Source organism: Dreissena polymorpha, chromosome 2 (genome assembly GCF_020536995.1).
Source record: "Dreissena polymorpha isolate Duluth1 chromosome 2, UMN_Dpol_1.0, whole genome shotgun sequence".
Taxonomy (NCBI): Eukaryota; Metazoa; Mollusca; class Bivalvia; order Myida; family Dreissenidae; genus Dreissena; species Dreissena polymorpha.
The window spans coordinates 125,399,915-125,421,374 of record NC_068356.1 but is presented as its reverse complement, the minus strand read 5'-3'; the positions used below and the strand labels follow the sequence as shown (position 1 = coordinate 125,421,374).

The window sequence follows — 21,460 nt, the reverse complement described above, 5'->3', positions numbered from 1 at the left end:
AGGATATTCTCGTGTTTCAATAGGAGACTACGACTTCAAAAGATTAACGTTTTTCGAACAGTGAAAGTCGTTCTAACAAAGCTTATTTCCCTACATTACAGTATCATCACATTACATTGTTTTACAATGCAAACCATGCAAAACGATACTCAAATGACAATGTATATCCGTTTAAATATTGCATTTTATTTCTCAAATCATGCTCCCGATTCTAGATTTCAGCAGCTAAATAATAATATATTCCGTCATGGCTCCTGCTTTTTCGCGAAAGAAAAACTCAAGTTTATTAAAGTAATCAATGAATGTAGATATGCTGCATTACGCTGTGTGCGGCATGCATGATTGCATATGATAATAATTGAAATTGGAGCGAGTTATGCATATTGTATTATACGCTTATAAAATCGTATAATATAAAATCAAACATTTTACCTGATCCAAATCATTATCAGTACTACTCCGATAAGCGTAACCAGAAAAACGAACATAACGTGTGCAAACTGTATCGCCAATACCTAACAATAAAACATATCACACTTCCAAACAAATTCCAAATCAGAATATGTTCATAATACACGACCCAAACGTTAACACGTTTATTATTATTATTCACACATGTTCGACATGTATAGCTATAATAGCAACCATTTTTCAGACAATATTTTCAGCAATAACTGAACGTGCAATAACAATGAGCTATATGAGACTCATTTAACATATACATGTAGTATACATGTATTTAGATAAATGTCACTTGCAAACTTAAGCGAATATTCACCCTCAATCGAATACAGAGCGTGCATTATAATGATTACGAACATCGATCAAAGGTTGAATAACAAGCTTGGGCGAACTTCGGCGAAAGTCGAATCAATGTGCGAATACCCAACCAGTTATAGCTGAATGTCTCGGTTTTTCAACTATTGCGAATATCGAGCCAGGGTGTATTGCATCATCATTATTCAATAACATTTGGCATCAGAATGCGGACAAATGCCGATCACGGTTTTCGCGTGAAAATGGCAGTCAAACCGACCGAATCCGGTCACCGGATCAATCGATCAATATTCAGATGAAAGTTTGTTTTGCAGGTGGCGAGATGTTTATTGTTATACGTGTAGACGTGCGAACGGTATTGAAAATAAATAATAGCGTGACTTACAAACAGGAGTCGTCGTTAATAGTTGTTATTCGGAACTCTCCAGTTTGGGGTTTTCCGATATTTGAGCACGCGCGGTAGGTACAAACAAAGCTGACTAGCATATTTTAAAAGAGAGTGAATCAATAATTTCTCTTATTGCTGAACTCCACTTTTTCTGCTCAAAACGTTCGTTATACATGTAGTTGATAAAAATACCATGATTTTATCATTTTTCTTTAGATGAACTAATCTCGATCGTGTTTAATTTGTTAGAATACATGTAACACGATATAATGCTGCATGTACATGTAAACAGCTTCGGTCACGTAACTATGTCAATGCATATACTGTGCGTAGGCCAGGGAATACAGTTTAATGGAAATTTGTCAACGAAACTACTAAGACATTAACTCCATCGTATATATAGTATACTATTCAAATATATTTAAGATCATACAGACAAGTACCAAACAACAAAAACCTAACTATCCTCAGTCCATTCGTAGTACTCGAGCTAATATATCGTTACATATCAGTTGGCTATTTTATAATGTCTATTGATTTAGCTCTATTGTGATGCTTTTCTTTAATCTAACCTGTAAAGTAAAGAACATTATTCGCTAAAGACTAGGACCTTAAGATTAGAAGGCACATCAATAACGAGCTTTAACAAACATTACTTTATTTGCTATATCTATAAAGCATGCCGAAAAAACAAGAACATGAATAATGTTTTTTAGAAGAAATATTGCATATGTCAAGCCGTTTGTATAGGTTCCGTCATTACCATACAGCTGACAAAGTCTGTTTGTCATGTCTTATAAGGATGCTAGCTACTGGACCCATTCGTATATGCGGCTGTTCATCTGGACGGCGTAGTTAGACTTTCAGCCTGTATTAAACGTCTGACATGCATGTATATCAGTGTTAAATTTTGTATGTGTAATTATTAATAATAATAGTTATATAATAACAACAAAAGACTTGAATTTTGAAATTTCCTAAAAGAAACACTACTGTCGTTTAAGTACTTTATCCATTACTGAATGGGAAGCAAATCGGATATCGACGTTACTGGTCATTACTGTATTAATGACAATGTTTGTACCTTCCGCGCGCGCTCAGAAATCGGAAAAACCCACAGCGCGCGAATTCGGAATTAAATCTATTGCCGCGAATTGTGGACGTTCTAATTACTAGACCAGAGAAAGAGCGACTAATCAAAAACCACATAATAGTTGCAATCTAATTGACCAAAAATATATGTTAACTTAAATTGTCGTAAGCAGTTGGATTGCAAATGGTTTCGAATAATGTGACAGCGTTCTATTGTGGTTATGTACATTTTTTTGGCGTCCCTTTTTACAAAGAATATATTAGGAAAAAGAGACACAAATCAATTATAATGCAACTTTGTTGTGTATAACATTGCATAAATGCACATACCTGGTTTTAACAGTCGTATTAAGCTTTGTTTCTGATACAGATCTTGGTTAATAGGGAAGGAAAACGCTATAACGCATTATATGAATGTATGAGGTTACATTGCCGGCTCTGGAAAAAAGATAGTGGCAATGGGTCCCCATAATTTATATTTTGCTTGCGTTTTTTAAAATTGGGTCTTATTCCATATGCGACCGGCGTAGCCTTATACCAGCCTGCACAATCGCGTCGACTTGCTATAAGCTACTTAATCCGCTAATGAGACAACGAGTATTGCGAAACGTTATAGTGGGCTGGTCGCATACAACATAAGACCAGTTTTGCACAATGCGGCTCAAATGTTAGAGTTTGACCTCAGATTCACGTTTAAAAAATGACAAATCAGATTACTTTCGAATGAATTCCGGCTCAATATAATGAATATTTCGTCAGAAAAAAATGCTCGCCAACCAGTAGAACGCAACGCAAGATGGATTCAAACAAATGCTGTGCCCATCTAAAAGTGGTTTCGTTAAAATTATATAATGTGGAGCTAACGAAGAAACACAAACATGAAACAACGCCATCCTAAATTTCTTCTTGGTGCCGACGAAGATGATGGGGTTCCAGACCACTTGGGACCGTCGCCGAAAGCTCTCCCATCCATAGCGGCACGCTGTCTGGGTCGCCAAACGCATGGGTGAAAGATACGACACAGTAAGGCTTCCAGCGAACAAGTAAACGCCCGTCAGCAAAAACATTTGCAGCGACTGAATGATATTATTTCAAATGATTGATTATTAAAGTATTCAAACATAGTCAAGTTTGTTTTATCAAATTATGTGTGTGTTTCCCAAGTTGCTGGTTCATAATTTATATTTTGTACTTTGCTAGATATTACTGAAACTATCGTTATGCTATGTAAACCAACAGTAACTGCATCGTTTTGAAGAGTTAAATCTTTGCTACATAATGTCAGTTTTTATGTTTTAATCGAGTTTGATCGTCATATCTTATGAATCTTACTATGAAGTGAAGTTTGTGCGTCCACGCTGATGCTAGACAAAATAGATTTTAAAAGACAAACAAGGGGTAAACTAATGGACACGTGTCAAAATGTGTATGTAAAGTTGCATCAAAATCGTTTACTAATATATTGGCACTATTTAAGATGCTAAACAATGCTGTTTTGACCGCTGGTAATCCATGATAAACACATGCATGTATAAAGATACTAATAAAAGTAATGCCGACGGACGGTAAAATAGACAGACAAACGGACGGACGCATGGCAAGCATATTGTCAACTCATATTGACAGTCGGAAGAAAATAAGCATAAGTAACAAAGTACTATTTTCATCAAAGATACAGCATGCTTACATTAAGCTGAGACTTGTTAAGCATAAATAAGACGCTTTAATTCTGTCCTGAATTCTTAACCGGTTATTTTTGTGAACGTGTTTCGTAAATATAGATGGCAATATAACAGAACGTTGGTGGGGTATTATTTTATCTATGAAACTGAGTAAAGTTCAATAATTATAATGAGTACACTAAATAAGAAGATCGTACATAGAAAACAGTTTTCATGTTACTAGCTTATTTGACCTTAATCCATTTATGCATAGCGTCTAGAAAAAAGGCATTGGCAAACAGCGAAGACCCAGATGAGACGCCGCATGATGCGGTGTCTCATCAGGGTCTGCGCTGTTTTCTTAAAGGAATTTCTGTAAGAGAAAAACTCTAAATATATAAATAAATATACTAGACATCCCTAATTTTGGAAATAAATTGATCCAATTTAGAAGGATGGTAGAGTCAACTAGGCATAAAATTTGGGTTAATGTTTGACATGTTGACTTCAAATAGATGGACGTCTTCCTTTTTCTACCTAGTGGCCGTTATGACAAAATGGATGATATTTGGTCAAAATGTCTCTAGATATCGATGGACACAAACTGTATGTATTTAGCCCTTAGTCCAATGACCTTTTACCTGTTGACCTCGGAATAATTCAGTGCCTTCCGTTTCTCAAAATTTACCCAGCAGGCCAGCTTATAAGTTTCAAGCGTTCTTTAAAGTCCTTGCGGAAAGGAAAGTGTTTACGGACAGACTGACCAACAGACCGGAAGTCTGGTAGATTACAAAGCAATGTAGTCACTTTTCAATGGAAATCAAAGAGTGATAAATTTTTCATTAAAAACACACGAACGGTCGTTAGCAAACTACACTAGTCTTATCTAAAATTCACGAACAATCTGAGCTATAAACAAACGCACTAATGTGTTATTGTTGCGTTGTCGATGTATCTTTATAAGTTTTATTAATATATTTAGCATGTTTACACAGGTTTCTATGTACCTAAAAGCGATGTACAATCTTATAAAAATCAAAACAGATATAACGTTTATCAATACAAATATAGGATAAAAGTTAAGAAGAAGAAATAGTTCGAGCACATCAACGAAATAGTAGCTTTATACCATTTAACATAATCTATATTTTTTACATTCGAAAACTCATTATGTACAAACGACATGTAAAGACATCTATACTCTTGAGAAATTAGTTCTTATTTATGAAGATTTTTTCATACGACCCACAGAAACAATTTTGGTCTGCAACGACAAATATGATAAAGCAAAATATGCATTTGAATATGATAATACACGTATCCACTTACATATATATCAAACCATTATTGTCTTTAACAATTTTTGAACGATAATCTAGAAAAAAATGCGTTAAGCGGGTGTCCAAAGGTTTGATAAAAACTGTAATGCATATAAACATAACCAAAATAATGCGTTTACGTGTTTGAAATTTCTTGAAAACTAATTTTGTAATATAAATTGATAAAAGCTTTTACTTAGTTTATAGACATTGTGCATGGGGAAAATGTATTACATTTCCTTTATTACATTTAAGAACCTTTCCATGACATTAATGGTTTCTAAAATCGTTTGGCGAGTTCGTTAAGTAAATAACACATTATTTCTCCTTACCGTCATGAACACGTGGTTGTAGGAAAAGATCATGTTACAGAGTGGGACGCAGAAGCAGAAGATCGTGATCGTGATGACGTAAGAAGTGTTCTTCGAGACACGGACGTCATTTCAATGAAGTCTGCAAAATATACCACACGCCTTTTGTCCATAGCTGTTTCAGCCTTATCAAGGACACACGGCCCCAAAAAGGGCCAGCCAAAAACACCCGACGACGTTTGCACAGGCGGCTCACGCGAACCACGCTCCCTTAGCTTAAACCTATATATTTTAGCTCGATTGCACAGAAAGCATAGGGCTTATTTGAAACGCTCTCGAGTCCGTTTCCTGGGCCTAGAACCAGTACTTGGTGTCTATGGGGGAGATCTAAAGAACGCTCCCACAGTTGGGATCGAACCCGTGACCTCCCGGTCGCGAGGCGGACACCATATCCACTACACGACGGCGACCAACTATGCTCCCTTGATGGCCGATGTCGAAGCCAGTGGGTTTCCTAAACAGACCATGCACAGGCTACCAATAGCCACACTAAGGATAAAAACATTTTTCGGTGACTGCAAATGTTAATTTTTGGTAAATGTCAAAATTACCAAAGCGTTTTCAACAAGACCGAAAATTCAAAATAACACCAACACACAACCAACAATCTGATGCGCCCATTTCGGGAAGTTCAGTCTGTGGATGTCTAGAGCTGACAAGCCCGTTTGCACGTTGTCAGTTGTGTTGGTGTTCGACATCGTACGCAAATCTCGTGTTTCAATACGAGTGTTTACAACTTCGAATGGTTTACGTTTTTTGAACAGCGAGATTATTTCTAACATACCTTACGTCTCTAAAATGCAGTACCTTTACAGTACATTGTTTGTACCATGCAAAAAATGTAATGCGATATTCACATGCTAAAATATATCCGTGTAAAATATTGCACTTTATTTTTCAATTGATGCTTCCGGATCTGAGCGTAACATTTGCATAAAGATTTATGTATTGAATCTTGCTTTATTCCATAGTATGCTTATTTGCTAAATATTGTCCGAGTGTTCAATTTCAAAAACACTTCCAGATATTGAACTTATTTTTGGTGTGTTGCTCTACCTGAATGACTTACAGATCAAGTTCGAGATTCATTCCGGTCCATTGATTTTTGACGAAGTTACGGGCCTTGGACTTAACAATTTTTTCTAAAAAAGCCGCTCTTGGGCTTCTAAGTACAGTATGGGGCATTGTGTTTCAAGAACACAGCTCTAAGTCCAGTATGGGGCATTGTGTTTCAAGAACACAGCTCTAAGTACAGTATGGGGCATTGTGTTTCAAGAACATAGCTCTAAGTACAGTATGGGGCATTGTGTTCCAAGAACACAGCTCTAAGTCCAGTATGGGGCATTGTGTTTCAAGAACACAGCTCTAAGTACAGTATGGGGCATTGTGTTTCAAGAACACAGCTCTATGTACAGTATGGGGCATTGTGTTTCAAGAACACAGCTCTAAGTACAGTATGGGGCATTGTGTTTCAAGAACACAGCTCTAAGTACAGTTTGGGGCATTGTGTTTCAAGAACACAGCTCTAAGTACAGTATGGGGCATTGTGTTTCAAGAACACAGCTCTAAGTACAGTATGGGTCATTGTGATTCAAGGACACAGCTCTAAGTACAGTATGGGTCATTGTGTTTCAAGAACACAGCTCTAAGTACAGTATGGGTCATTGTGTTTCATGAACACAGCTCTAAGTACAGTATGGGGTATTGTGTTTCAAGAACATAGCTCTAAGTACTGTATGGGGCATTGTGTTTCAAGAACACAGCTCTAAGTACAGTATGGGGCATTGTGTTTCAAGAACACAACTCTAAGTACAGTATGGGGCATTGTGTTTCAAGAGCACAGCTCTAAGTACAGTATGGGTCATTGTGTTTCATGAACACAGCTCTAAGTACAGTATGGGGCATTGTGTTCCAAGAACACAGCTCTAAGTCCAGTATGGGGCATTGTGTTTCAAGAACACAGCTCTAAGTACAGTATGGGGCATTGTGTTTCAAGAACACAGCTCTAAGTACAGTATGGGGCATTGTGTTTCAAGAACACAGCTCTAAGTACAGTATGGGGCATTGTGTTTCAAGAACACAGCTCTTGTTTTTATTTTAGGTTAGAAACAAAGCATTTGAAACTTACAAACATAGCATATGCATACATATATATGCCCGCATTTCAAATAACAGGGGTGATAAACAGCAATGCATAACATAAATATATAAACAAATCAACCCAAGAGATGCGTCCAAAGTAAGAAGTAAAGCGATTATGCAGGCTCGTAAATATCGATATGTCTAGCTACATGTACATCCATCTTTGGTCAGCTATATATAATGCAATCTCTTTCTAGCTACATCCAATTCAATCTTAAAGAAGACCGTTCGTTGTTTTTCGGCTCGAATAATAAGAAATCGATCAAATGAAGTAGTTTTCAATAGTTAGTTATCAATTGTTCATTATCGGTTACCGTTTACTTTTAAATACATGTATTATCTTGTATTTGGACACCATAAGTGATCAGGTGATTATTAGCCTTCAGACCGTCATAGCACAACGGCCAAAACGAATCTCTTCAAATGAAAACCGCTTCGAGTTGTATGTGGGCTTGATGTTCGTGGTACAGGATCAGTGGAGATTCTCCCTTCAAGGTATATTTGGTATAGATTCTTAACGTGCAGGTCCAGGGGAGACTACCGCTGTGCAGTTTGTTCATCTACACGTCAGTGGTACATACTATGGTAGTGTCGACCTTGTTAGTTGCTGGAGGAATAACAGTGGATGCCGATTGCTGACTTGCCTGCATATATGACATTGTTGAATCATTAACATAATGAAATATAATCATTGTATCATCCTCAAATCCGTCATCATAATCAGTGTTACTATCTGTATTATCACCACTATCAGCACCATCATCATAAATCATTCATCATCAATCATAAACCAATATCATCATCATCACATTAATTAATTGACAACTCGCTGTAATTATTTATTTTCAAACAAGTATCCATTACAAAGAAATGCAGAACGAATCATATTTGGATTTTCTACACATTTTCTCAGCATAATAGAAAGAAAATTACGTGAATATATAAATGAAAAGACAACTCGGTGTTTGGTCCTTACCCTGAGTGCGGACTGACCAGGCGTGTCATCCGGTTTCGTATCTTCAGACACAATTTCCTCTTCTCGAACCTCAAACCAGTATCTCAACCTGGTACATGGCAGGCTCTGCAGAAAGATAATGGTCTCCTTCACTGATAATTTAGCTGCATCATGCGCAAATGTGTCTTATGCAATATGCGCAGTCGCGAAGTCTGGTAAGGAGCTGTACGGTCCGCTAATGAGACTCCAAATCATTGCGTAACTTTATAGCAGACTGGATATCTCTTGATCAGACTTCACGCATCCGACATAAGACCCATTTTCGCATATAGATAAGTGTTAACTAATGTTTTTTGTGTTACATTGGAAGACAAATCGTTTTTAGAGGTGAACTGTCAGTTTTTCGTTGCACTTACAAATCGGATTCAGATAAAATGAGGTGATTCAATATCCGTTTTTCAATGAAATATTGTATACAACTCATGTTTCTTGTGCCATGTAGATAATGGTTATCGGCGGGTTTTACGATTATATTAGCTTTCCACGGCAAATCAATGCAATCTTATGCCCATCTTAATGTTGCATCGTTTAAGTTCTGCCATGTGACACCAACGAAGAAACTCACACCTGGTAAAATGCCATCCTGAATTTCTTATTTGTGCCGACGTAGATGATGGGGTTCCAGACCACCTGGGACTTAGCCGCCGCACCGGAAGCACCGCCATCCAAAGCGACACGATGTCCGTGTTGCCAAACGTCTGGATGAAAGAGACAACTGCGTAAGGCGTCCACACGATCCAGTAAACGCCTGTCAGCAAGAACATTTGCAGCGACTGAATGATATAATTTTAACATGCTTTATTATCAACGTATTAAAACATAATCAAGTTTGTTTTGTTCAATTATGAAAATAGTGTGTTTTACAACAGATTTTGTGATTAAATACACAATTTATATTAAACATGTCAAAAGTTTAATATTTATCCGTCAATCTTTTGAATAAAAGCTACACTTTTTTCGCCTAAAAATGTGTTTTAATCCACTTCATACCAGGCTGCATAATCAACGGGGTTTGCAGAGCTATACACACGGGCTGGGCAGAATGTAAACACATCGCTAAGAACCAAATATCTTAAGTTAGTGAAATACATTTTCTTAAATATTTAGTGCATAAAAGACGGTGTTTCTTGCCGTTTGTGCCCATATCTTAAGATTTAAGAATAAATCCTTTAATACGTCTGAAATCGGTGCCAAAATTTCACGTTGCGTGCTGCATAAATGCTGTACACATGGGATTTTTACCAATAACACAGGCTTATTAAATAAAGTAATTCTAATGTATTACGAATTGCCATAAGAAGCATAAAACAAGAGCACCGTCTTGCGGGTGCAGACCGCTCATCTATTTTCTTTTTAAAGGTGAAGGGACTCTCATTTTCAATCACAAAGGAGTGAGGGTGAAGTGAAGAGGGGTGTATAGTGTGGGAGCGTGGACATTTATTACATTATCTTCCAAAAATGCGAAAAAAAATGCAAAAAAAAAAAAATAAAATCGGGAGGGGGGGGGGGGTTGGGTTAGGGATTCTTGGGTGCGATGGTTGGACGGTATTTAAAACATAAAATAATTAAAATAAATATTTGTGTTTTTTAACCGTTTAAAAAAAATGGGGGGGGGGGGTGGGGGTGGGGGGGAGGGTTTAGTGTGAGGGTGTGGTGGTCATTTGTGAGATGATCTTAAAAAAAAAAAAATAGGGGGGGGGGGGGAATTCGGGAGGGGGAGGGGGGTGGGGGGTATTCTTGGGTGCGATGGTTGGACGGTATTTCAAACATAAAAAAATAATAATAATAAAAAATAAATATTTGTGTTTTTTAACCGTTTCAAAATAAAATTGGGGGGGGGGGGGTAGGGGTGGGGGGTATAGTATAGTGTGAGGGTGTGGTGGTCATTTGTGAGATGATCTTAAAAAAAATACGGGGGGGGGGGAATTCGGGGGGGGGAAGGGGGGTATTCTTGGGTGCGATGGTTGGACGGTATTTCAAACATAAAATAATAAAAATAAATGTTTGTGTTTTTTAACCGTTTCAAAAAAAATTGGGGGGTGGGGTGGGGGGTATAGTATAGTGTGAGGGTGTGGTGGTCATTTGTGAGATGATCTTAAAAAAAATAGGGGGGGATTCGGGGGGGGGGGGAGGGATTCGGGGGAGGGGGGTATAGTATAGTTTGAAGGTGTGGTGGTCATTTGTGAGATGATCTTAAAAAAAAAATAGGTGGGGGATTCGGGGTGGGGGTGGGGTGGGGGGTATAGTATAGTGTGAGGGTGTGGTGGTCATTTGTGAGATGATCTTAAAAAAATGGGGGGGGGTTATTCGGCGGGAGGGGGGGGGGGGTATTCTTGGGTGCGATGGTTGGACGGTATTTCAAACATTAAATAATAAAATTAAATATTTGTGTTTTTTAACCGTTTAAAAAAGAACAATTTGGGGGGGTGGGGTGGGGGGTAGTATAGTGTGAGGTTGTGGTGGTCATTTGTGAGATGATCTTTCAAAAAAAAAAATAGGGGGTGGAGGGATTCGGGGCGTGGGAGGGGGGGGGCACGGGGGATGATTTGGGTGGAGTTTATTGTGGTATGTCAGGTAAGAGTAGTTTTGTCAAAGTATCAATCAAATCTAATCATAAATAAAGAAGTTATGGCATTTTTAGCAAAATTTAATAATTTGACCTTGAGAGTCAAGGTCATTCAAAGGTCAAGGTAAAATTCAACTTGCCAGGTACAGTAACCTCATGATAGCATGAAAGTATTTAAAGTTTGAAAGCAATAGCCTTGATACTTTAGAAGTAAAGTGGATCGAAACACAAAATTTAACCATATATTCAAAGTTACTTAGTCAAAAAAGGGCCATAATTCCGTAAAAATGACAACCAGAGTTATGCAACTTGTCCTTTTACTGTACCCTTATGATAGTTTGCGAGTGTTCCAAGTATGAAAGCAATATCTATGATAGTTTAGGGGTAAAGTGGGACAAAACACAAAACTTAACAAAATTTTCAATTTTCTAAGTATAAAGGGCCCATAATTCCGTCTAAATGCCAGTCAGAGTTACATAACTTTGCCTGCACAGTCCCCTTATGATAGTTAATAAGTGTTGCAAGTATGAAAGCAATAGCTTTGATACTGTAGGAATAAAGTGAGCCTAAACACAAAACTTAACAAAATTTTCAATTTTCTAAGTATAAAAAGGGCACATAATTCTGTTAAAATGCCAGTCAGAGTTACATTACTTTGCCTGCACAGTCCCCTTATGATAGTAAGTGTTGCAAGTATGAAAGCAATAACTTTGATACTTAAGGAATAAAATCGACCTAAACACAAAACTTAACCAAAATTTTCAATTTTCTAAGTATAAAAAGGGCACATAATTCTGTCAAAATGCACGCCAGAGTTATCTTACTTTGCCTGCCCAGTCCCCTCATGATAGTAAGTAAGTGTACCAAGTTTGAATGCAATAGCATTGACACTTTCTGAGAAAAGTGGACCTAAACGCAAAACTTAACCGGACGCCGACGCCGACGCCAAGGTGATGACAATAGCTCATAATTTTTTTTTCAAAAAATAGATGAGCGAAAAACTGTCTTTTATGCACTAGTTGAAATTCTTAAGAAAAATTGTTAAAAAAAGTTATTCGAAAAAAAGCACACTAACCGGTGTATTTACATCTATTGTAGTTAAATTGTGAACCCCACCAAGTCACGTGATCCTGTACCCTGATTATATAGGCTCCCGACAGCAATCATTGACGGGTAAATCAAGCAGATATTCATGATAGAATGGCTGAAGCGTAAACACGTTTAAACATGGTTGAAAAATGATCAATTCGTGGTTGGCATTAAATAATAACATCTAAACTGTCTTTTTAACTATTTACCATTGAGAGCTATTATAACTACAAACTATGATTTTATTATGACCAATATTTTATTTATTTTTTTGTAATTTGGAGGTGAATTTAAAATGGCCCAACACATTTAGACTACCATGTTTTATGCAGTTGGTTTATCTGCTGTTTTATGGACGAACAGATGGATGAATACCAATCCGAACTTTCTAAAATTTTGCCAACTCCTGTAATAGCTTTTTATGTGTTTGCCATGTTTTATTTTATATATCATGTACCTTTCAAGTATTTACAATGTTTGCGTACGGAATGACGAACAAATGTTACGAAGAAAACTAATTGAAAGACATACAAAAGGCAAAATTATGGATGCATGTCACAATATGTATATCAAGTTTGATGATCCTCTCTACCTTTTAAGCTGGTATACAATTATGTTTTGTTCTATTTCGTGTAACAGCGTTGTATTTATAAACTAGCACGTAACTGAGTATGATAAGTACTTTTTAAGAAATTGCTGGATCAAGTTTTGCCGACAGAAGGAGAGACAGACAGACAGACGAACGGACGGACGGATTACAAACCTATAGTCTTCTCTTGTGGAAAGCCGGCGAAAAGTAAGCATAAGTTACATAAGTTATATTTTTAGTGAAGATATATAGCTCAATGACATTAACATGATAATTGTGAAGCATTAATAACACGCTTGAACTCTTGTTTTATAATCAGCACACTACCTTTGATAAACGTTTCTTTATATCATGCGGAACAAAGATTCAGTTTGTATGTTACAAGCTCATTAGACCTTGAACTTAAACATGTTGACCTCAGATACATAGTGTATCTTCTGTGCATAGCTTGTAGCCTGCATAACATTAATGATTATCTTAGGTCAAATACTTCTCCAGATATCGAATGGAAACGAATTATATGCATCAACCCCCTGTGACAATGGCCTTCGAATTGCTGACGTCAGAATCAATTAGTGTCCTTCCCTTCTTCGAAACCCAGAATGGCAGCTTATATGATCATGGCGTTCTCAATATACAAAGTGGCTTGGAAATTATTAACGAACAGACCAACAAACAGACCGGTTACAACGCAATATAATCACACGTTATTGGAAATCAAGAGTGACATATTGTTTTAATTCATCAAAGACACAAGACAAAATAAAATTTACGAAAAATTGAGACTGGTTCCATACCGCACATAATGACGCAGCTTTTTAACAGTCCTCGCTCGAGTTGAAGGATTTTGAGAGCCATTCTGCTGTTCATATCCCATACCGAGTTGCTGTTTAATCTCTTGACCTTAAACACAAATAGTTTATTGCATTCTATACAATGTTCATACGTAAACACAGCACATTGATTTTTCAATGAATGCGTACGGCTCACGTGTCAATATGTTCACCTATAGCCCTTTTAATTCAATCAAACGGAAAAAATATTTGTGTAGATGATTTTGTTATTTTTGTTTGCAACTTTGCACAGGATTAATTATATGACGTTTTGATAAACCATTATACTAGTATTTTGATAATCAAAACTAACAACTGGTATTTTAACGTCAGATACAAATGCATTAAACTGTATACTTCTCATCAGTACATACGTTCATTTGTAGCATCCAAATGTTTGTTGTTTCTTTTATTTAGTAATAAAACCCTACTCTCAAGTATGGCAGGATTCGCTTTCATTCTTTAACGTGCAAACATTATTTAAGAAACCATTCTTGCTTAGCAAAACGTATTGATAAAGTAACCTATTTGTTTGTCCGAAATGTTATAACCATGTTCGACATGCATCAAGTCGCACCATGCAACGCGGATATAACTGTTGATTTCAAAACAAAGTTACTATTCCTATTCATATTGAAATGCCCCAGCATTTCTGAAGATGTTTGTTTTAACACTTCTTACCTTTTTGATGTTGTTGTTTTGTCATCTTAAACAGGCACCCACCGCTGATCCTTAAAGCATGTATTCAACTTCTTACTCACGTTTGTGAATGGTAATATCCATTGCATGTAATCAATTTCTACTTAGTCTCTTTATATGTTTGTTCCTTTTTGCATAAGATGTCATTATCCATTTAGAAATCGTAAAACTCCTTTGAGTGAAATCACATTTTTGTCAGCCGTCAGCCATCTTACTTCCTGTGTTCGTAACGGTTGAATATTTTCCAAGTCAAGGATGTCGGCAACGAATAGAAAACGCCCACATCATTTCATGGTATTATACACCGCTCTTGTAAATGTCAGAACTTAAATGCGCTTTATGTTTAATTCATATTTTAAATCCAAGATGGCTGCCATTGGTCTGTTTTACTGAGTCAGTTGTTAAGTTGACGTTCGAATGTAGCTACGTCATAATGACGTCATTGACCAGTTATTTCGTCACCGACCACTTTTTGCCCATGTATTCTTGGTCATTGGCCGATAGTTGGTACATGACCACCTTACGATCATTTTTTGACCGCTGTTCGCCCCAGATTTATGGTCGATCCCATCGCAGAGTATATAAGGAGCCAATTTTGTGCTCCGAGTCGGTCTCGCTCAGTCTTTTCATAGTAACCAACTCCACGTCATTTTTAAACAGAAATCTAACTTAAAAGTCTTTCGAGTACGTGGTTTGATTGATTGCTATAACTTTTAAATGGTTTATTTTAATACTTAATACTTTACTTACAGTCTAACATAAAAAGTAACTATTTAAGCGTAAGCTGCAGGTTTTGCATTAATGCACTTGTGTGAATTGATCTGTCTTTGATCAGCTGATTATATTGAATATTTTTAAAATCGCTATATTGCGAATAATCTGTATCTGTTCAAGAGGATCAATGCAACTAGTACACATTATTTGTTAAACAGTGGGTGCCTGTATACATGTAATATTATATAGTTTTTTTTAACACAAAAGAAACGGAAGTTAACAAATACAAAACAGTTTGAAACGTTAATTGTCTTAAAGTCATTTTATTAACCATCCAGAATTTATCTGGATAGTAACAATAAATAGATCTACGCAATCGGCAAAACGCTACATATTTATGGCGGTCAGCGGTGGAATACTGTAACATTCCTATAAAATCAGTATTCATTGATTTATTCCTAGTCTTCGAGAAGAATAAGAACGCTTCCGAACCCATTTCGTTTATATTAAAGGACTGGTTTAGTAACACACGGTTAACTAACAACAACAATAACAATTAATTTCGTTTATTACAGACTTACGTAGAACGGTGGTTATAATAACAGCAATTCAATGCATTATATAACATATATTATATTAAGTAATATAACAGCGACACTTGTTTGATATAAATACAAATAAACTATTAAACGACTTGTTCGCTTCAATAATTCAACTGAGCATCAGATCATGGTGACTGAAGGTACCGGTAACTCGGAAGTGCAGCAGCTAGATGACTCCGGCGAAGTTATCTGCAACTTCCCCGAGACGCAGAAGGGCGACAACAGCCCATCTAGCGACGATGGGCCGTCTTCAGAGTCCGACCTGGAGACGCTGTCGGAGGTTTCCGCAAACTCAAGACGGGAACACAAGGAGACTCGTCGGCGATGTTCGTCCAAAACACGCGAAACATTTGCAGTAATTAACGGAGCCCTTAGAGATTTGGTATCCGAACTCCGCGAAATAAAGTCAAACCAAGCGGGACTCGAGGCGAGGCTGTTAGAGACAGAGCGGATGCAGCTGTCCGATAAGGCGGCCGCTCGATGCGATAAGCGTGATTCAGGCGACAGCTTCCGGCCATCCATAGGTATGCAGGCATCCGAAAGTAGGATAACAGAGGAAGAGATTCCCACAGGGAACGCTCGCTCAAGACAGTTGGGGTCTTCGCAGTCAAGAAACAGACCAATGATGAACCGACAAGAGCCAACCTTTTGTAAGCCGAGCTCACAGCAATATGGCTGTTAACCAAAACACGAACTATGCAGACACATCTAGCATGACTCCCTATTTGTGTCACAATGATCATACAGGTGGTCAAATTTATCAAAATGGCTGTCAATACGGGCACCAACCTGAGCATTACTCAACGCGATCTCACAGGTCAAGGTCACATGAGCGTATGCGAATACCCCCTTTCGATGGTAAAGAGGAGTGGCGGGTGTGGTCAAACCGTTTTGATGTTATATCTTACCGTTTTGGCTGGAGCGATGACACGCGTCTAGACCATGATGGCAGGAGGCGCCCCCATCAAGGAAGAAGGTCAGGCGAAGTTAGAGCTGCACTTAGGTTCTGTTAATCTGATCCAGGATGTGATTGTGGCGGATATCGAGGACGAGGCTCTGTTAGGATACGATATCCTAAGTGGAAAACAGGGCAGACCAGCTGACATCCTCCTGAGTGAGAACAAAATAGTGCTTGATGGGCAGGAGATTCCCGTATTTTAAATAGGGAGGACAGGTAGAGCAAGACAGGTAATAGTGGCAGAAGACATGCCCTTGCCACCACTTGCAGAGGCAGTTGTCAAAGTGTTTGTAGAGAGGTTTGAGAGTGATGATAGTGACTTGCAGGCAGATTATGTTGTTGAGCCAACAGAGAACTTCAAAGAGAGATATCCCTTGCAAATGGCCTCAACCCTTGTCAACATTAACCAGTCCCCAACTTGTGTGAATAGGCTATTAAACCCATTTACAACCGAAGTAAAATTACGCCAGGATGTTGTCATTGGTAGCGCTGAAAAGATTGAGAGAGTGGTGTCAGTGCTGTCAAGCAAAGAAAACGATACAGAGGAAAGCAATTTCTTTGCGGTACGAAGAGTTGTGACCAGTCTGCCAGATACTGTAACCGAAGGCGCTAAGTTTCATAAACCTAAAAAGTAAGTCAGGTGCCCAATTATCTAAAATCTCTCTTAGAAAGGTCTACTAAAGGAAAGACAAAAGATGAAATAGATGCAGTCGCTGCATTATTGATTAAGTACCAAAACACATTTTCAACAAATGAATGGGACTTAGGACTAACACATCTAACTGAACACCCAATTAACACTGGAGTGGCTGCACCGAAAAAAGCAGAGGCCTCATCGCGTGCCATTCGCATATGCCGCTGAGCAGAAGGGGGCAATAGAGGATCTGCTGAAAAAGGGAGTTATTCAAAAGATCGTCTCCCCGTGGGCCAGTCCTATTGTTCTGGTAAGAAAGAAAAATGGTAGTATGCGTCCCTGTGTAGACTACCGAAAGGTGAATGCGTTAGTCAAGCCGGATGGATTTCCCTTGCCGCGCATACAGGATTGCCTCGATGCAGTATCTGGAGCACATCTTTTCAGCAGTTTCGATCTTACCTCTGGGTATTTTCAGATCCCCCTCAAAAAGGAGGATATTCCAAAAACATCGTTCGTGTGAAAATTCGGTCGATTTGAAATGACTCGCATGCCGTTTGGCCTAGCAACGCTGCGAGTACATTCCAAAGAACAATGGAGCTTGCTCTTCAAGGCCTCCAATGGAACACTGTCTCGTGTATATAGATGATATTATTGTCTATGGCACAACATTTGAGCAGCACTTGGAACGTATAGATGAGGTCTTGTCGACCCTTCAGAACGCTGGTTTTAAGCTCAAGCCTGACAAGTGCTAAATGTTGCAAACCGAGGTCGTATTTCTTGGCCATGTGGTGTCAAGTGAGGGAGTGAAACCTGACCTAACAAACGTGGCCAAAATTATAGGCTGGCCAACACCCAAAAATCCAAAGCAGGTGCGTCAGTTTGTAGCAACAGGCTCTTACCACCGCCGCTTTATCAGGGATTTTGCTAAGGTGTCAAAGCCATAGGTCGATTTGACCCGTTAAGATGCGACGTTTGAGTGGAAGGAGGCGCAGGAAAATGCGTTCAATGCACTTAAACAAGCTTTGGTCAGTCCCGAGGTGATAGGTTATCCCTTGAATGCGGGAGGGATGTTTTACTTGGATGTAGATGCATCCGGAGTCGGCATCGGCGCGGTTTTGGCACAGCTCTAAAATGGACAGGGAGCGTGTTATTGAGTATGCCAGTCGAGCGCTAAGCAGATCTGAAAGGAACTACTGTATCGCTGAAAAGGAGTTACTTGCAGTAGTCTTCTATGTACAGTACTTCCGCCAGTATCTGCTCGGCCGAAGGTTCACTGTCAGGACCGATCACAAAGCTCTTGTATGGCTACTTAGTATGAAGGAGCCGAGAGACAAAATAGCTAGGTGGACTGACATATTGGCCATTTATGACTTCGCAATGGAGTACCGCTCCGGATTGACGCAGCCACATTTTAATGCTTTCTCAAGATGTGAAGGGCTGAAAGATTGTGACTGTCCTCTAGTTGACACCAGCGAGCCGCTCAAGTGTTGGCCTTGCACCAAATGTAGGAAAAGGACAGCAGTAATGGTCGCTCAACTTCCAGGCTTACTAGACAGGCCCCATGGTGATGTATTTCACGAAGCACACTTAAACAACTTAGCGACACGGGATGCCATACGAGCAGTGCTTCGATCCAAAGCCTGGTGTAGCCAGTACACATCAGAACAGATGGCAACAATGCAGGATGTCGACAGTGACATTGGCATTATTGCTCTTGTATGGCTACTTAGTATGAAGGAGCCGAGAGACAAAATAGCTAGGTGGACTGACATATTGGCCATTTATGACTTCGCAATGGAGTACCGCTCCGGATTGACGCAGCCACATTTTAATGCTTTCTCAAGAGGTGAAGGGCTGAAAGATTGTGACTGTCCTCTAGTTGACACCAGCGAGCCGCTCAAGTGTTGGCCTTGCACCAAATGTAGGAAAAGGACAGCAGTAATGGTCGCTCAACTTCCAGGCTTACTAGACAGGCCCCATGGTGATGTATTTCACGAAGCACACTTAAACAACTTAGCGACACGGGATGCCATACGAGCAGTGCTTCGATCCAAAGCCTGGTGTAGCCAGTACACATCAGAACAGATGGCAACAATGCAGGATGTCGACAGTGACATTGGCATTATTGCTATGGCCATCAACTCCGGTAAAAAACCAGAGAGTGCTGACATGACCAATTAAAGCCAAAAAAAAAGGCATTATTGGGTAATCTGGGATCAGCTATTGTTAAAAGACGGAGTGCTATTTTGCCGTAGAAAGGATAATTTGCCAAAACAAAGTGTTATTGATCAAAGACAGATTGGTTCCCTCAACTAGACCGGTAACTCGCCCTTCAATCCATGATGCTATATTTGCAGGGTATGGAGACAGCGAAGAAACCAAGGGTGCAGTACCGCTGCAAAAATGTCAGAAGACCGACAGAAAGGAAAGACTTGTGGGCCATTTTTTCAAGTACCATGTTACTTTTGACCAAGTACCTTACACATGCAGCCTGTGCAGCTTCAGATGTCAGACACAGAAGAATCTTCTGGATCACGTTACAAAATACGCACCCCATGTTAAGGAGGCGAAGATGAGGGGCGTAACGGATTTACGTCGATATCTGAATAAATCAGATAACCCTTACATTGTCTCCGTGTTGGATTTTGAACGTTTGGGAGACCCTGTATCGGAGCCACATGCGGACGAAGCAGAAGAAGAGTGGTTTGATGTCCCAGAAGAAAATCCTATACTACCTGATTGGCTTACACCTACTCAGGCGCCTAAAATCAAGTCACCAGTCACTGCCGCGCCGACGAGTCTGAACATATTCAGGCATCATCCTATGTGCCCAACCATCTGCCGCTTCCGCTTCAAGACATCTCGAATGGCTGGTACATTCCGAACCAAATTTCTAATGAAGTCCCGGTCTACAGGCCTACATCGAAGGCAGCAGGTCAGGCCCAGCTATTCTAGCATGCGAAGACTCCAAATTCCACTGCAGGAGCCAAGTTCGTCAAGTAAGTTGTGACACCTGGAACGCCCATCCAGGATGAGATCGTCCTGCACCTTGATGACACCTCAAGTTTGGATTTCCTTGATGAAGAGCCTCTGGAGTTGCTGGCGCAAAAGGTAGTGGGTCAACTACGGCAAAAAGGGGAAGATCCCGAGGTTCAGCCTACTCCAGCCAAAAAGGTCAGGCAATCAGCGTCTCCCACTAGATATCTTCCGAAAGCCCCCGAGGAGCGTGTTGAGGCAGCAGTGCCAACGTCCCTAATCCTGGGGAACATCTAGAAACTAACCTCGGATATGGCTGCAGGTGTAGAAAGGATTGTGACAGAAATGAGCCGCCATACCCGGTTATTGCAAAGGCAGAACTACTTGCTGCAAAGAGTAACCACGGCCGTGCTCCAGGTGAGAGACAACATGGACAGGTTGCGGCGAAGAGAGAACCGTTCATCAGTGAAAAGTGTTTCTAAAAACATTAGAAAGTGACTTTAAACACACAGTTCATGAACATTGTTTTTTTTTAAATTATAATCTTTACAGTTTAAAGTTACAAAAAGACACTTGACAATGAAGAAGTGACATTGTCAGAAAGTTCATATGAACAATCTGTTAATGTACTGCTTCAAACGTTACTTCAAATTTTTGGTTTAAATGTTTATTCATAAAAGTTCAAACATAAGTATTTGAATACAGTGAAACCTCGCTATTAAGGCCACCAATGGACTTTTGAATATATATTTTCATTCATGTTTAAAATGAACTTTAATTGACATTTGTGAATTGACTCAGAGGAGCCAATTTTGTGCGAGGGGGGTAATGAAATGCCCCAGCATTTCTGAAGCTGTTTGTTTTCAATTCTTACCTTTTTGATGTTGTTGTTTTGTCATCTTAAACAGGCACCCACCGCTGATCCTTAAAGCATGTATTCAACTTCTTACTCACGTTTGGGAATGGTAATATCCATTGAATGTAATCAATTTACTACTTAGTCTCTTTATATGTTTGTTCCGTTTTGCATAAGAT

At 39.1% G+C, this 21,460-nt stretch overlaps 1 protein-coding gene across 9 annotated transcripts; it reads right to left on the bottom strand.

Annotated features, from left to right (window-relative positions):
• Nucleotides 1–7,654: 7,654 nt before the first annotated feature.
• Nucleotides 7,655–21,460, bottom strand: LOC127868886 (uncharacterized). Of its 9 annotated transcripts, none has more exons than XR_008044294.1 (6): nt 21,300–21,460; nt 13,807–13,912; nt 12,407–12,535; nt 9,333–9,538; nt 8,727–8,831; nt 7,655–8,394 (listed from the first exon to the last, which is right to left on the bottom strand). XR_008044294.1 is itself a non-coding variant. In XM_052411028.1 (5 exons), exons 2-5 carry the CDS (start codon nt 13,877–13,879, stop codon nt 8,311–8,313), a joined length of 468 nt encoding a protein of 155 aa, XP_052266988.1. In that variant the 5' UTR covers nt 13,880–13,912; nt 21,300–21,459; the 3' UTR covers nt 7,655–8,310. The 9 variants fall into 9 exon arrangements, 5 of the variants coding, with proteins under 5 accessions (XP_052266988.1, XP_052266986.1, XP_052266987.1 ...); XR_008044292.1 differs by lacking the exon at nt 21,300–21,460 and adding an exon at nt 14,524–14,958; XR_008044295.1 differs by lacking the exon at nt 21,300–21,460 and adding an exon at nt 14,524–14,958 and having other exon boundaries at nt 9,333–9,513.